The following is a 17,349-nucleotide window of genomic DNA, read 5'->3' as shown; positions in this document are numbered from 1 at the left end:
CTTCTCTTGTGCTTAGCATCTATCTTTATATGAATAAATATTTGTTGATTTAAAATTTTATTAATAAAGCCTAAAGTCAATATTGGATATATAAAATTTATCCTTTAAAACATATTTTGCTCATATATTTTTCTTATTCCTCATTTCCCCATCCTAACATAAAAAAATACTGTTTCCAAATGAACGGAGGTTATCAGGGTTTAGGGAGAAGGGGAAATGAAGAGTTATTGTTCAACAGATACAAAGTTTCAGTTTGGGAAGATGAGAAAGTTCTGGAGTTGGATGGTGGTTATGGCTGTACAACATGAATGTACTCACTATTACTGAACTGTTATGTTTTACCACCACTACAAGAAAAAATACTGCTTTTTATTATCATATGATACCAATGACCTATTTATTACAGGGCAGACTCTTCATCAAAGGAAAGGAATAAAGAAATATTACTGGTTAAATTTTAGCAAATAAGAAAGAAGCAAATCTTAACCTCAATCTACACATTGTTGGTTTTAGAGTATAAATACAAATAAAAATAGGGTGATATAATCATAAATCCTATCCAAATAGAGGGGCTGTTATCTGAGTAAACAAAGGTAAATTTCTTGGGGCTATCAGTTCATCTGTGTGAAGTAAATTAAACTTTTTCAACATATCAAGTCACAATTCAGGGAACAGATGATAATTTATCCCAACTGTATCAATATATTATCCACATAAATAACGTAAGCATTTTGGAAGTCTACAACAGGCATTTCAAGGTGCCAGGAGCACATTTTATTCAATAAACATTTAGTGAGTATTCAGAAATACGCAAATCTCAAAACTACTTAAAAAAACAAAAAGCAGACTATCTAGTATGTTGGTTACAAAAAAGATATATTCAATTACTTTCCTATGTCATTTCAATTTACTCCCATCTCATACTTTCTAGCTTGTTTAACCAAAGAAAAAGTCTCAGACTCAAGTAAGGTAACAAATATATTTAAATATCAAAAATATTCATGTCACTGCCCTTTGGGACAGCCTCAAAAAAATTCATTTTAATGATGCTATATTGGTATTTCCAATCAATGTGTATAACTTATCAAAAATCTAGATTCTAAACCTCTTGATGATTAAATGTGGCAATATTTCTTGGTTATTTATTACCAATAGATAACTGATTTGTATTGACATTTTAAAATTCCATTATAATGGGGCGCCTGGGTGGCACAGCGGTTAAGCATCTGCCTTCGGCTCAGGGCGTGATCCCGGCGTTATGGGATCGAGCCCCACATCAGGCTCCTCCGTTATGAGCCTGCTTCTTCCTCTCCCACTCCCCCTGCTTGTGTTCCCTCTCTCACTGGCTGTCTCTATCTCTGTCAAATAAATAAATAAAATCTTTAAAAAAAAAAAATAAAATAAAATAAAATAAAATTCCATTATTTTCCCAAAGTCCTTATATATAAGAGAGATTTACAATTATTTCTCCACTGGAATTTAGGAAAATCTTTGGAAACAGATTAAACATGAAAGCTAACTACTGACATTTAAACTCTGGTGATGGGTAGTAAGGAGGGCATATATTGCATAGTGCACTGGGTGTTATACGCAAGTAATGAATCATGGAACTTTAAAAAAAAAGTAATAAAATTAAATAAATAAATAAATAAATAAACTCTGTATTGCATAAAAGATATCTACTACCATAATGAAATACTGTGTAGTTGATGTAAGCTAGTATGTTTATTGCCCTCTTAAGGTTAACGTTAAATAATCACCTGGATATAAAATTTTCCCATACTCATATTTACCAAAAAGCCAAATTTTCCTAATATTTACTTATATTCAGTAATTACTCAATAAATATTTACTGAGTGCTTGCCATGTAGCAGACACTATGCTGTCACTGCAGGACAGGTGTGAACCAAACAGCCATGTTCTACCTAAACAATATTTAAGTGTTATTGTTTTTCTAGAACACAGATTTATATCACCACCTTTTCAAAATGTCTTTATGTTTGTAAACACACTCATTCTGGTACTATTTTGAAAAATTTAATTTATGAATCTGATCTCTAAAAAAAAATTTATAAATAACTGTTTTGAAGACATAAAAATGTCTGCCTGTTATACAGTTTGTTTTTGGTAAATGGTAACAGAAAAACAATGAAGACAGCACAAATTACTTTAAAGTTTAAGGTTACCTGAAATGGGAATATTCTGTGATACTGATAACTGCACATCTCCAGTTCCCGGTGGCATGTCAACAACTAAATAGTCAAGCTGGCCCCATTCTACCTAAAAACCAAGACGACACAAATAACATCATTGTATAACAATTATAGTGAATAGTGATATAAATGAAAAAAAATGTATTAATAACAAAATCTAAAATAACAGCTTTCACTTAAGCCATTACTGTTAGGGACTGTGCTGAAAGCGAAGGATAAGTGAATAAATAAGAGACATTTCCTAGCTCCAGCAGACCTTCTTTGAATGAAAAGGTTGAATTTCTGAATGACCACTCCTCTCTTGTCCCAACCTCCAACACATACACTAAAGGTGAACCCATTCCACAGTGGGCTTCTATTCAGGACCAATACTTTATTTCCATTGGGAAGAGTCTAGGAAGGCCTTAGCTTTGTGTCCTTGGGGTTTTGGTACAGCATTTCCTATGGCAGATTCTAATTTTTTAAAGTTTATTACTTTTCTTTCATAAATATACTAATAATGATCACCAAAACTTAGTAAGAAAAATTTAGAAATATAATTAGACTTCCAATACCATTAACATTTTGATTATTTTGATTATTTCTTTCCAGGCATCTAAGTATCTACATCTAGAAAATTCAGCTATATTACCAAGTTCTTAAGACTCAGCCTTAATTTAGATAGGTCTTAAGGGGTTCCTCAGACTCTTCTCCTTAGATGGCTCCTCCCTCTGGGTACACAGTATCAGTGAATAACCCTACATTCTTCTCATCTGCCTGAGGTGGAAGCCTGAAATCATATTTAACTCTTCCCTTTCCCTCACTAGCTCCAGTCACTTATTCTGCCTTCTAAAAATCTCTCAAGTGTATCTACTTTTCTCTTTTCCCATTGCCAAGAACCCAGTGGACACCACAACTATCTATCACCAAAGCCTCCCAATCAATCTCTCTGCTTTGACACTGCCCATCTAGTCTGTTCCTACCACCACTGAAAAATGGTCCATCTAAAATGCAAGTCTGACAGTGTCACTTTTTTGTTTAAAATTCTTCTAATGCTTTTAGGATAAAGTCTGAGCTTAAGTTCCAGAACACTCTGCCTGGTCTTCTTCACCTGCTAATTCATCCTCATTCTTCAGATCCCAGCTTGAAATTCACTTTCCTTAACTTCCATTAGATTAGATATAGTGTTCCTACTAGTAACTTCTCCTAATCATTCATTCATTCATTCATTCACCCATAGAACGTTTCTGTACCTACTACATGTTAGGCATTAGCTAGGTACTGATAAGTAAATGGTATCATGGTCTCCAGCTGCACAGAATTTATAATATAGGAGGAGACCAATATTAAGCACATAATAAAATAAATCTGTAAAGGAAAGAAGTTAGTAAATGTAAGCAAGTGAAAGAAGATCAACATAGCTAGAGAGCAATGATTCATTCATCTATTAACACATATATTCAACACATATTTATTGAGAATTGATTAGGTACCAGGCACTGTTTCAGGTGACGGGGATACAGCAGTGGACAAAACAAAGTCCCAGCCATTCCACAGCCACTGTGGAACAAGTGAGGGAGTCAGGCAGACAAATAGATAGAAAGAAAAATCAGAGGGTACAAAGTGCTATGAAGAAAACAAGTATCCTTTACTATACAAAATTACTTGGTTCCTAACTCAGATATATAGATCAAATAGCAAGAGATATTTTAAAAATCTCTTTAATTCCTGAATTTCTGAGAGCAAGTAGTAAGAGTTCAGACAGCAAAGGATTTATCAAAGAATTTCTTTTTTTTAAGATTTTATTTATTTATTTGAGAGACAGAGCACACTAGAGCACGAGCAGGGGGAGGGGCAGAGGGACAAGCAGACTCCCTGCTGAGCAGGGACCCAGAAAACACGGGGCTCCATCCCAGGACCCTGAGATCATTACCTGAGCTGAAGGCAGATGCTTAACTGACTGAGCCACCCAGATGCCCCAAGAATGTCTTTTAATCTCTTTGATTCCCAAAGTCAAAAGGTAAAGAATACTTGTACAGTAGGGAAAAAGAATAGAATGGTGGAAGGCACTACTTTAAACTGAGTGAAGTGAGAAAATAACTGAAGCAGTCAACTGAAGGAAACAAAGCTTTCCAGGCAGAAGCAACAGCAAGTGCAAAAAAAGTTCTAACCAGTGGGGATCTGCTTGGCAAATTTGAGGAACAGCTAGGAAGTCAGTACAGCATTTCTAAAATAGCACCCCCACCCCCAACCATCAATTTTCTCCCTCTCTCCCTCTCTTTGTTTTTCTTCAAAACATTTATCAGTACCTGACATTATATCTTAATTTGTCTTTTAGGAATTTTATGATATTTCTCAAACACAAGCATTTGATACTGATTGAATGACACATTTTAAAACAATGATGAAATGATGAACATAAAGCAGTTCATTTTCAATTTAGGGTTCCCTGGTTTGAAAAATAGTTACCCAAAAATAGTTACCCAAACTTACCCAGGGCCATCATCTATGAAACTATCTATAAAAAAGATTAAGGATACTTTTCATTTTATATCCTCTGCACTGAAACTCTTAGCACTGGCAGACTGACAAGTCTCTTTGTTTCAGAGAACATCAAACGATTGGTGCCAACAGATTTATCATTGTTGTTCCTTGGCATTTAATCATATTTTTCACACTGACTCTAATTTCTTATTTATTTAAAGAGAACTGCTATTAGGGTTCCAAGGAACTAAAACCACTTCACTGTTAAGACAATTTCAAATGACTCTTAAATTGCATTTAAACTAAAAAATGATTCTGGCCCAGCATCTTGATCACACACAGTACGCATTCCACAAAGGCGTGCTGACTTGAACTAAAGTCAGTATGTGAATTCCAGTCTTAACAGCAGTCACTAATACTAACACTGCAATACACTGGCTGCCAGCAAGTTCCAGTTCTCTTGTAAAAGAGTCAATAAATGGTGTTGACTTTAGAATGATTTGGGTATTCTCTAGATTCTACTTAGTGTTTGTTTATTCTTATAAGTTGTGCGTTACTAAATGCAGGTAAATAAGTACTAGCAAAACACCCAGGTACTTCATTTAGTAAAAACCAGTGGCAGATCCCACTGGGATTCTGTGTGGCCTGAAGCATATACAATTTGTGTGATCCTTTCTAAGAATAAGAATACAAAATTATGAAGGCAAAATTACATACAAAAATAAATATTTATTTAGAATATAAGAAATCACCCTAAAATGCTGAAACTTTAGAGATTCGAGTTCCTTCCTCTGAGATCTCTTGAGTAACATAAATGCTCACACAGAAATGCTTCCTGACTGCAACCTGCTTCTTCTCTCCACCTGGAACATTTTACAACTCCCAGCATCCCACAGGAACCCATGTGAACATGGAACCTGGAGCTTAAATTTCATTAGCCTCAGGGTCCAGACTAAAAGGATCCCACCAGGATGGAGTAAATCAGTCTAGAAGTAGAGTTACCAAAGTGTTCAGAGATGTCCTGTGAATTAAGAGGCGGCACTACAGAGAATTCAGCAATGTGGTTAGGAAGTCAAACATGTGCATCACCTCTGAAATGGGAGGTGCCTGGATGGCGCAGTCAGTTAGGCTTCCGACACCTGGTTTTGGCTCATGGTTTTGGTCATGATCTCAGGGTCATGGGATTGAGCGCCGCATGGGGCTCAGCAATGAGTCTACTCGAGATTCCTTCTCCTCCCTCTCCCTTCCGCTCTGCTCCTCCCTCTGCTCATGCTTATGTGCACTCTCTTTCTCTCTCTAAAATAAATAAATAAATAAATAAATAAATAAATAAATAAATAAATAAATAAAATCTTTAAAAAAGAATCTGAAGGGGAACATAAACAGCATAATGGGAGAATCAAAAACAATGCCATTGGTCAGAAGGATGGGATGAGGTACAGATCAGGGGTAACAGTTCAGACCTGAGTCAGCTGAGAGAGGCTCTATGCAAGATGGTTCTTTTACACAGTAACATAAAACCTCTAAAGGGTTTGAGATAATAGGATTTTGGTATCCAAATATAATGCAGTCACTGAGCTTTTGTCCAAAGCCATTAAAATAACACTAGAATATTGTTTTTTCACCTGTCCTATAGATACATATGCAGTTGTGAATTGTTACGACATCACCACTTAAGTTATTGCCTTTCTTTTATTGCTCTTTCACTTTGTTTATTAAGATACCCAACACTTGAAAGTTACGTCACTAGGAATCATTACTAAATCTGTGTTATTTTCATTTCTTTTTTTTTTGGTCAACCTTATGAAGGGAAACTATTCCCAACTAGCACCGATTGGGGTCACTTTGGGCTGCTAGGCCTTCTCCAAACAATAGTTTATATTTTATGTTCAAAATAATGCCCGATAAACTGAAAGTAACTTGAAAACAGGAATAAAGCCAATTCCCTCCTTTCTGAGGAGATAAAAGTGTATCTTCTATTTGGGCAGATAAAGTAATTTATCTTTTTCAGGACATTAGTTATGAAGAGTGTGGTGCTTTGAATGGGAAAAGAACATAGGCCACTTTCTCCCATGGACGCTTCTGTTAAGAGGCTGACTAAAGCAGCAGCAATTGAGCCTCGCTCTAGAGGACACTGGGAGCACAAGTGCAGGCAGGCTGAGCTGTAAGTGTTGAGAAGAAAGGACCCATAGATGCATTCTGTGTTTGGCTTCTCAGCTGGCTCAAGCAGTTTATCATAGTCAGCCTCTAGGGTAGCAGTTTCCATCATCATCACTAGACAGGCCACATTTAAGCACCATCGGGTCAACATATGCTTCTCCAAAGCAAAGTGAAGTGTCCCAGAAATCTTAGGTCTGCTAGCAAGGCCAATATGAGCCAGATGAAAATAACAGTGGGTAGACCCCGGGCCCTGTGGAATCAGGGAGGAAAATCATTGCCAAGAAAGAGAGGTAGAGCTATAGCCTGCTGGAGGCAAAGTTGGGCCAAGAAGAAATAAACTCCTAAGGGCAAGAAAAAGGCGTAACTAAAGAACAAACAGAGAAATCATAAAGCAGGAGAAATGGGAAAAAATCTAGACTGAATAATTAAAAGTGGGCTGTGTCCAGGCAGCCTATTTATATGGTGCTTGTTCTGTAAGTGATACGGCCAATTCTTAAAGGAAGTTGAGCTGGGCCAGACATTGCCTCTTTCTTTCCAGTCTGCTCTTAATTACTTACTGAAGAGTTGGTTTTGACTCTTTATGCCTACTTTGACTCATAATCAGTAGATCTCAAGGTGGTGTCCCTGTGTCTGATTCTGGCCATATATCTGTTGCTACTTCTGTCCTCTGCCTACGTTCTTCCATCTGTCTCTGATTTCCTGGTTCTCCAACTCTAGTTAGGCACAGTCCTACCCAAATAGAAAACAGAGCAGTACTTGTGCTTTGCTTAGAATCCCAGACATGAAACCAGGCCACTACTAGGACAGTCTCAAGACGCAGCTAACCTTGTCTTGTCTCATGTCCATGGATAAATTTGTCAGGCAAATGACCAAGCTCTTAGGATTTTCAATTCAACTAACTTCCAGGTTTTTAATGGGTCTTCATGTTCTAAAAATTCTAGGGTTCTTATTTTTTTATATATAACTATCCCCCAACGTCGATATAAGTTCCCTGAAGGAAGAGTTTATTCTTTATTAATCTCTGGACTTCCTTTCCACATCCAATCTCCTCCATAATGCCTTGCCAGTGTTCCATCAACATTCACTGAGTGATTCTACGAGTCAAGTTGCCCTTTACAATTTTATACTACTAAAATTAAATTTTGCCATGTGAGGTACCTTTTATATACAATATAAATCTAAAATAGAACATAAAGTGGTTCTCTTTAAATCTGAAACACATTTTTGCTCTGCCCAGTGGCCTATTCATAAAATCATATAATATTTTGGTTGCAAGAAGAAAATTGCTACAAAAGTGAAATTATTTAGATATAAACAGTACAATAAAAATCTGAATAGCAAAAGATTTCTACTTGAGTTGATGGCTTACTGAATTGTGGAAAGAAAATAAAAAATATAATAAACTTAACCGTGAAGACTGTTTTGATGAGACAGCCAGCCGATCCAATTATAAATGAGAACAAATTATTCCAGTTATAATGATATAAATGTTTTCCCTAATATATTCATATCTTTCAGATGATAAAGTTCTCTAATCCATTTTCAAATATGTTCCTTTCTATAGGAAAAGGTATATGTGGGGGGTGGGGAGAATACCTGAATAAATCCCTGCAAAGGTACTACCAACTCAAGTGATAGCAATAATGTTCTGAGAGTGAAGAGAAGAGAAACTTTACTCTTCATCTTTCCCTTTATCATCATCTCCTGTTTTCTCAGTTGTTCTAGCAGAGGTATAGGGCAGACTGGCCCTGACAACCTGGAGAGAGCATCAATTGAGAGGACGTCTTATCTAAAAGTTGATATATGGGTCAATCTTTCGTAACTCTGTACCTAGTTTCTGAAATACTGTTTAAAAGATTATCCAATTCCCAGGCCAGGCCACAGATGCCCATGTACATCCATACTACAGCTGAAACAGTAAAACCTCACAACATAAAAATAATGACACTACCATAAAAGGAACAGTATTTTTAGTTCATTATGGGAACATCTCTCTAAGTTCTCTAGAGTCCTGCCGTAGTCCAACTGTTTATACATAACCTAGGAGCAGAAGTTAGTAAAGGACAGGCCTGGTACCCAAATAAACCTAACATATTATAAACCTAAGAATCAAGGTATTTTATTTTTAAAAAATTTCTTAAAAAATTAAAAACTTTTCCTATATACCCAAAGGCTGGAACCTCAGAATTTCTTTTTTTTAAGTAGCAGTAATAGATCACTTCATTAACCTAATCTGGGATAGTTTATAAAATATATTTAGACATGTAGTACTTTCTTTAATATGGAAAACTATAAAATTATAATATTCTTTAAAAGAATATCCTTAGAAAAAAACATTGTATTGGGGAGAATTCAAGGTCCTGAAGGAGCACGATTATAACTGCCATAAAAGCTGCACAGAGCCTAAGAGAATCCATAGTCACTGTCCAGGGGTTCTGATGTTATTAAGGATATTATAGAACTTGAGGGACACTTGCTCCAGGAGACCAGCCTACCCAATGCACTAGCCAGGAATGATGTGAAGAGTTGTCCCAGTTGCGTTTATTTAATTCAGTTACTTGCTTTCTGAAGTCCTACTTTAGAGCCTTAGTCCATCAGGTGGAACGGGACTAGTGAAGAGGGAAGAGGTGGAGAGTGGGTCTACAGGTAACAGGTAAAGGAGAGCAGGAGGGAAAGAACTGTTAGTGAGAGCTTATTATAAGACAGGCACTAGACACTTTTTACATACATGATTACAAGACATTGTAAAACGGGCATTATGATCACTATTTTACAGATAAAAATACTGAGGACTAGAAAAGTTAAGAAAGTTGCCCAAGGTCAAGCTGTTGGTAAATGGTGGAGCAGTGATATAAATCCTGATCTGTGTGGTTCCAGTCATGTTCCCAGTCTCCCACAGAATGGGGTGCAGCATCACTATTCTCCAAGCCCCAAGAGTTCTGCGAGCAAACCTCATTACCACAAGAACATATGAGCTTTTCTATATCACTTTTTCAGTGTAAAATAAAATAGATATACAGAGCAGAATCTATAGACCCAGAGAAAATTATTTACTTAGATAATATAAGTAAGAAATAGAAGAATTCATCCACTTTCTTTATTTTTTCCTTTTCTAGTTAATTATAATGTTTCTTTTACTTCTGAGAATTTTTTTATGGTATGTCATAGTTTGTATTCTTTCCTCATATGATCCTTTAAAAGTCTTTTATATTACAAAGCAAGGGTCTAGTAACCATGGAAATGTTAACTGTAAATTTCCTGACTTTGGGCTGTTAGAGAATATTTTAGCTTTCAATAATCTACTATCACATTCTGGTTTTGTTTTAAATCAATAACAATAACTCTACCAACTGTTTATACAAAAGAATTATGTGGAGTAATTGTTTAAATCAAAGTAAATAACTTATAGAGACTAAGAAGAGACAATAAATAAATATTTTTTTAAATACCTACAGCTTTTGAATATTTTTGAAACTGGCTCAGATTTTATTCTAAAATTTTAAAGATCTAAATCATATCAAGTAGGAAACCAACTGTGAGAAACTGTAGTTCCATATGCCGTTATATTTTAGGTGTGAGCTACTATAACGCAGCTGTTGGATTTTAAATTCTGGTTCAGAGATTATTACAATGTTTTTTTAAATATAAAAACAGCACTGGAAAGGGGGAGTTTGGCAAAAATCTAGACTATGAATCTAGCTGAGTACCGACAAGAATCCAGATACCTATTCATCAAATAGAAGGGTTTTTGTTTGGTAACTGGCATATCTAAATTCAATCATTTTTGTCACTAATTAGCTATATAACCATGGGTCAGAGAATTAACCTCACTGGACCTCAGTTTCTCAACTGTAAAATAAAGTGTTTTAGATAAGATGATCACTAACTTTCTTTCCAACTACTTAAAAAGAAAAGTGTGACTCAACTGTAAAATAAAGTGTTTTGGATAAGATGATCACTAAGTTTCCTTCCAACTGCTTAAAAAACAAAAGTGTGACTATGATCTACTTGTTTCAATTGAAAAATATTTGTGAGGAATTTTATAGGGAAAAGTGAATAAAAGCTATTTTTATCCAAAAGCACCAGAATAACAAAACAAGCTCCTTTTTTCCAAAAAGGAGGTATTTTATATAAAAACAAAAAAAAACACTAAAAGCTACTTGGTGTACTGAATAAATTCTATAGAGGGATCATATTGCCTTTGGAAAATTTAGCTGAATTGTTAAAAAAAACTTATATTTAAATTTGTACTGAACTACAATCTACTCTGACTGCCATCCTAAAATATCTCATCCTAGCTCATCTAGAAATTAATGTGTTATATCTATATATAATGTCATAATTTACAAGATCGATACAATCCTGAGAAGTTGTTGAAGGGATTTGCCACTGAGGTGAGGAATGGGAAGGAATTCAATCACAAACCCCTAAAGGTTGAGAAGTCTAATCTAACTTTCCAAATAATATAAAACATCTTTCTATAAACACTCATGACAGTGATATATATACTCCGCCAACAAAAGAAAGCTCAAATCATTTCAATGCTTACCATACAATCAAATATAAATTTGGGATCAATAAAAGAACAGAAGAAAATTCTCACTTAAGAATCTTTCCTGTCCACTGAAAGACAAACGGATAAGGAAGATGTGGTATGGAATGCAATATTATGCAGCCAGAAAAAAAAAAAAATGAGATCTTGCCATTTGAGACAACATGGATGGGCCTAGAGGGTATTATACACTAAGTGAAATGAGTCAGACTGAGAATAACAAATACCATATTATTTCACTTTTATGTGTAATCCAAAAACAAAATAAAGTAGAAAAAATGAAAAGAAAACAAAAAAAACAAAAAAACAGAATCAGACCTGTAAATACAGAGAACAAACGATTGCCAGAGGGGAAGAAGGCAGGAGGCTGAGCAAAATATGTGAAGGAGAGTGGGAGATACAGGTTTCCAGTTATGGAATAAATAAGTCATGGAAATAAAAGGCACAGCCTAAGGAATATAGTCAATAATAAGTAATATGATGCATAGGGACAGATGGTAGTTACACTTGTGGTGAACATAGCATAATGTATAAACTTGTCGAATCACTGTGTTGTACACCTGAAAGTAATGTAACATTACATGTCAACTATACTCAAAAAAAAAAATAAATTTTTTTTTTCAAGGGTGCCTGCGTGGCTCAGTCAGTTAAGTGTCTGCCTTTGGCTCAGGTCATGATCCCAGAGTCCTGGGATGGAGCCTGGCAGCATCAGGCTCCCTGCTCAGTAGTGAGTCTGCCTCTCTCTCTCTATCTCTGTCTCTCCCTCTGCCCCTCCCCCAGCTCAGCTCTCTCCTGCTTGTGCTCTCCTTCTCTCAAATACATAAATAAATAATCTTAAAAAAAAAATCTTTCCTATTTTTTTCTTTTGAGACAGGATTGCTCCTGACTTACTTATTACTCATACTACATAATTTTAGATATGCTTTCTCTTCTGATTTGTCTTTATTTGCTATGGGAATTGATATTTATAAGAACTCCCCCTTTTAAAACTATGAATGAGAACCTACTAAATTATAAATTTTTAACTTGAAAATGTAGGAATATATTGAACTTTTTAAAAAAGGATTATATCTATAGCATAATTTTTGTAAACTGTTATTTTCAAATAGTAAAGAAATCAGCAAAGTTTCAGTAATAGGCATAAGGATTGTGGGAAAGTGTCAATAAACAGTTAATCAGAAAATCAGATATCAAGGTTTTATTATTAATTCATTACATGAACTTAGCCAAGTGCTTGTCTGTGTCTCTATTCTCTCATTTTACAATGGTATAAACACAGATTATAGAGCTCGAAAGGACCTCAGAGATTACCTTGCCCACTGTTCTTATTTTACAGATAAAGAAAATGAAGCTCAGAAGTCAAATAACTTGCCCAAAACTTACTCTGCAAAACAGGGACAATAAAAACAACCTTTGTCTACTTTATTGAGGTTTTTATCCAAAGAGGAAATGAGATCATGGATTTAAAATAAAAAAAAAAAGAAGGTGGCACTGGGTAATTAAGCAATAGCATTAACACTGAAAAAAAATCACTTCAAATAGAAGCTTGTCATATCATGTAAGTCCAAATTTAAATTTCTCTCAATGAGCATACCATGTTTATTCTTCCTACCAAATGCTAAGAAAATATTTGCCCATTTCTGAGGTCACCACATTCCAAAATGATCGAAACAAGTAATTTAAAAATATCTTTTCCATATGTCTAGATGACATAAACAGAGTTAAATGGCTTTTTGCAAATTAAAGGGAAATTTCTCACGAGTAAAACTAAGCATGAAAATATTCAGCCAAAATACAATTTAAAAAATATGTAAACAACTAAAAATAAGGGCTAAGACATGAGCAGAAAAGTCACACCTGTTGTTTGAACATATTACTAAATTTTTACATTTTAGTGACCTATACCTTGTTCTTGTTAAGTAGACCTGCCGTCTACAAAGCTAAAGAGAAAACAATAAATTTACTGCTATAAGTGCCTTCTACTGAGACCTAAATAATGTAGCAGCTTTAAACTATCACTATTTTTAATACAAAGGATTTTGAGAAAGATTAAGGAATACAGCTATGAGAATAGAGATGGAGATGATAAAGATAATAGATGGGAAACAGGTTTGAGGATTGGGGAAAAAATAAACACATAAAACCACCTAATTCCCATTACATCAACTTCAGCAATTTCCAGCTTCCTAAACTACATAATTATTTCAGAAGTACCCAAAAGACATCTAAGAAACCTGAGATCACTACATTGCAAAGAAATAGGAAAACGGACTGAATTTTATGCATCCCATTAAAAGACCATTAAATAAGCAGCTGTTCCTTCATTCTCATTTAAGCACATTGGTCATTATATCTAGGCTTGTTCACAATAATCATGTACCCTGATGAGCAAGTGAACGCAGCAATGTATCTAGAAGTTGTTCTTGCCTGAACAGGTATCTGGTGTGTTCATATTTATCTTAATATTATAGATCACACATTAATATACATGCTTAAAGGCAGAGTATACATAAGTGGGTACAGAGGATAATCCTTACAAAATTTAACTGAGAAATTAATACCAACATTTACCTGTGCCAACCACTGTTCTAGACACTACAAATACAGCAATGAACAAGATACCTGAAGTTCCTGCCCTCGTGAAGCTGGGAAAAGAAGACAATAAGCAAACCACTTAGTACATCACTTGTATTCTGGATGAAAGTCATCTTTCTAGACCTCACTTTGCTCTCTATACAACTAGAGAAGTAATATTACTTAGGTAAGTATCATCATAACCTTCTCAACCAAAAATTATGCCAAAAACCTATAAATCAATTGGACTGTACTCCAATTTTCCCTGATCTAGCCCTGCCTCCAGTGGCACATACATAACAGAATGTAGGCCAGTGTACGGGGTGTAAGCCATGCCATGAAACAGAGGAAAAATAATCGGATCATGATGAGACTCAACACTAACCTATGTTAACAACTTAGTAAGCTATGGTTTCTCAAATAAGATAATAATGATAACTAGAGAGACTATCTGGAACATATTTGCTGTCTTAGTTTCAGTACCAATGTCCAGATAAGTCATTTTTCAAATATCATGGCTGCCAGTTTAAAAACCTTTGTTATCAATTAGGTTCATATTAATCAGACTATGATTTTAAGCTACATTTTAATATAATCCTTTTTCTCTTACAGTTGAAGAAATAATTTTATTATATGATGAACACTTTTGAAGAATTGCATCAAAACAGGCATAGTCTGACATTTGAATCTTGTATTTAAAACAGCAAACTAGAGGGGCGCCTGGGTGGTTCAGTTGGTTAAACCTCTGACTTCTGGTTTTGGCTCACGTCATGATCTCAGGGTCATGAGATAGAAACCCATGTCACGCTCCATGCTCAGCACAGAGTCTGCTGGGGATTCTCTCTCTCTCTCTCTCTCTCTCTCTCTTCCTCTGCCCCTCCCCGCACTTGTGTGTGCACTCTTTCTCTCTAAATAAATAAATCTTTTAAAAATATATAACAGCCAACTAATTATGAATGAATAAACAAAATTAAAGGTTGAAGATCTGACCAAGCTACTTTGGCACCAGCAAGCAAGATGTCCAGAACTAACTCCCTGGTTCAAGGAGTTACTCTCAGTAATTCTGAAATAATACATATAAGACAGTAAATCAGAGTAAAGAAATATATATAGATTCCCAACACAAAATGTTACCTAATGGCTTGAATCAATCAATCAGTCAATCAATCATTACCTCTCCTCTCTCTCTCTCTCAATTCCCCAGTCAACACATGAAAAAACAGAAAGTGGGTGGGAGACACACACACAAAAAACCTTATAGTGAGAAAACTAAGGCTAAAACTTAGACACAAATGAAAAAACTGAGAGAATTGTTGATTAGCAATGGGGTCATACTGCTATCTTACTATTAAATAATGAATCTTTCTTTTAAGGGCAGAGGACAAGTCTTACTTTTGTACCTTCAGGCCAAGCACAACACCAGGTACATATTACCCAATAAATGTCTTATTTTGTTGGAAAACAAAGAGATAATTAAAAGAGACCTTCCACATTCTCCCACCACCAGAATTACTAACCTCTGGCACCAGAGCCCATGTTCCTTCTATATAATGTATTGCCTTTCAATGACAGTTACCTCCATCCACACTGTCCCATTTCTCTTCCAACAGCCTCCAAAAGAAGTAGAGACATAGATGTTTCTTAAAGACTCTTGATGAAAGCTCAGAGTATAAATGTCACAGTTTTGTGAAGGAGAGCTACACAAGTGATTCATGAAGGAAACTCAAGAATAACCAGTTAAACATTCCTCAGATAGGCTCTTTCAATCAGCAATCATCTTAGGCTTGTGACAGATATTTGGCCGAACACAATATAAACTAAGCTCAGAAGCTAATATCTATAAACCAAAAAGCCATGTGTTCCAAAATCAGATGATCAAATGCAAAAATGTGTTGCAGTAAAAATCCTGACTGATATTCTTGTCTTGGTAGAGGACTATCCACGCCCATTAGCAGTGTGGGCCACAGAGGTTCCTATACACAGGATCAATGCATCTATAAAAAACTGGATCTGGTTGCATTTAAATTACTAAATAATCGTGGCAGCAAAGTTCTGCACATAAAACTTTCATCAATACCCTAAATTTGTCCTCTTCTTTTCTAAACAACTGAAACCACTAAAATCTGTCATCTGACATGTCATTCACAGAAATATAAAGCACCCAAAATCAACACTGACAGTTACTGGGTGGTTGTAGGTCCTGGGTTCTATACTAGGAGGTGCTATAGCATGACCACCATAGGAGAAGCAGACTTGTCTACTGATGGCCCATCAGACTGAAGGAAAAACCAACTACAATAAAGCTATAAGTAAGTTGTCTGGCTCTTTCAAGAACTAATCATTCTAAGTTTTTTACACTCAATTTCATAGGTCCTGTCACATCTTAAAAACCATTCAGAGTTAAGTTAAAACCTTCCTTAAACATGAAATATTAAGCAATATTATCTTTGCCTAAAGGCCTGTGCATATCTTATGTTCTAATATAGTTAGAAAAAATTTTTACAAAATACCTTCACCCTTTATTTTGAAAACACAGGGCCTCTGTTCTCTCCCCAAAAAACTACTGCAACAACTCAATTTTATTCACAGTAATTATAGCATGACTAATTAAACTCTCTGTTTGGTAAATAAATAAATAAATAAATAAATAAATAAATAAAATTAAGAAACTGGTTCCCCAAAAATAAATAATGGGAAAAGGAGAGTTTCTTCACTAAAAGGTGCTGGGAGAACTGGACAGCCACGTGCAAAAACATGAACCTGGACCACTATCTTACACTCAAGATAGATTAAAGAATAGAAAACACACTTGAAACTGCAAAACTCCTAGAAGAAAACAGGGGTGTTAAGCGCTTTGACACTGTCTTTATTTAACACCAAATGCAAAGGAAACAAAGGCAAAAAAAAAAANAAAAAAAAAAAAAAAAAAAAAAGTAGACCTACATCAAATTAAAAAGCTTCTGCACAGGGGCACCTGGGTAGCCCAGCCAGTTAAGCCTCCAACACTTGATTTCAGCTCAGGTCATGACCTCAGGGTTGTGAGAACCTCAGCTTCGGGCTCTGTGCTGGGCACAGAGCCTGCTTAAGATTCTTTCTCCTGAGGTGCCTGGGTCGCTCAATTGGTTAAGTGTCTGCCTTCAGCTCAGGTCATGACCTCAGGGTCCTGGCATTGACCCCTGAATCACGCTCTCCGCTCAGTGATGAGTCTGCTTCTCCCTCTCTGTCTGTGACCTCTCTCAAATAAATAAAATCTTAAAAAAAAAAAAAAGATTATCTCTCCCTTGCTGTCTACCCTTCCCCTGTGCCATGATCTCTGTCTCTCCCTCTCTAAAAAAATAAAAAATAGAAATATAAAGCTTCTGCACAGCAAAGAAAACAATCAACAAA

At 35.5% G+C, this 17,349-nt stretch overlaps 1 protein-coding gene across 2 annotated transcripts in view; it reads right to left on the bottom strand.

Moving 5' to 3' along the window:
* NUBPL (nucleotide binding protein like) overlaps nucleotides 1-17,349 on the bottom strand; it is a 201,153-nt gene that overhangs the window by 40,465 nt on the left and 143,339 nt on the right. For both annotated transcript variants that reach the window (XM_019798942.2, XM_019798943.2), the window contains exon 7: nucleotides 2,187-2,280. In XM_019798942.2, the coding sequence (XP_019654501.1) occupies nucleotides 2,187-2,280 (94 nt within the window). The remainder of the gene's footprint in view (nucleotides 1-2,186; nucleotides 2,281-17,349) is intronic.

This window comes from Ailuropoda melanoleuca, chromosome 20 (assembly GCF_002007445.2).
Source record: "Ailuropoda melanoleuca isolate Jingjing chromosome 20, ASM200744v2, whole genome shotgun sequence".
NCBI classification, from domain to species: domain Eukaryota; kingdom Metazoa; phylum Chordata; class Mammalia; order Carnivora; family Ursidae; genus Ailuropoda; species Ailuropoda melanoleuca.
Note: the sequence above shows the minus strand (reverse complement) of the source record. Positions and strands in the feature narration are given on the sequence as shown.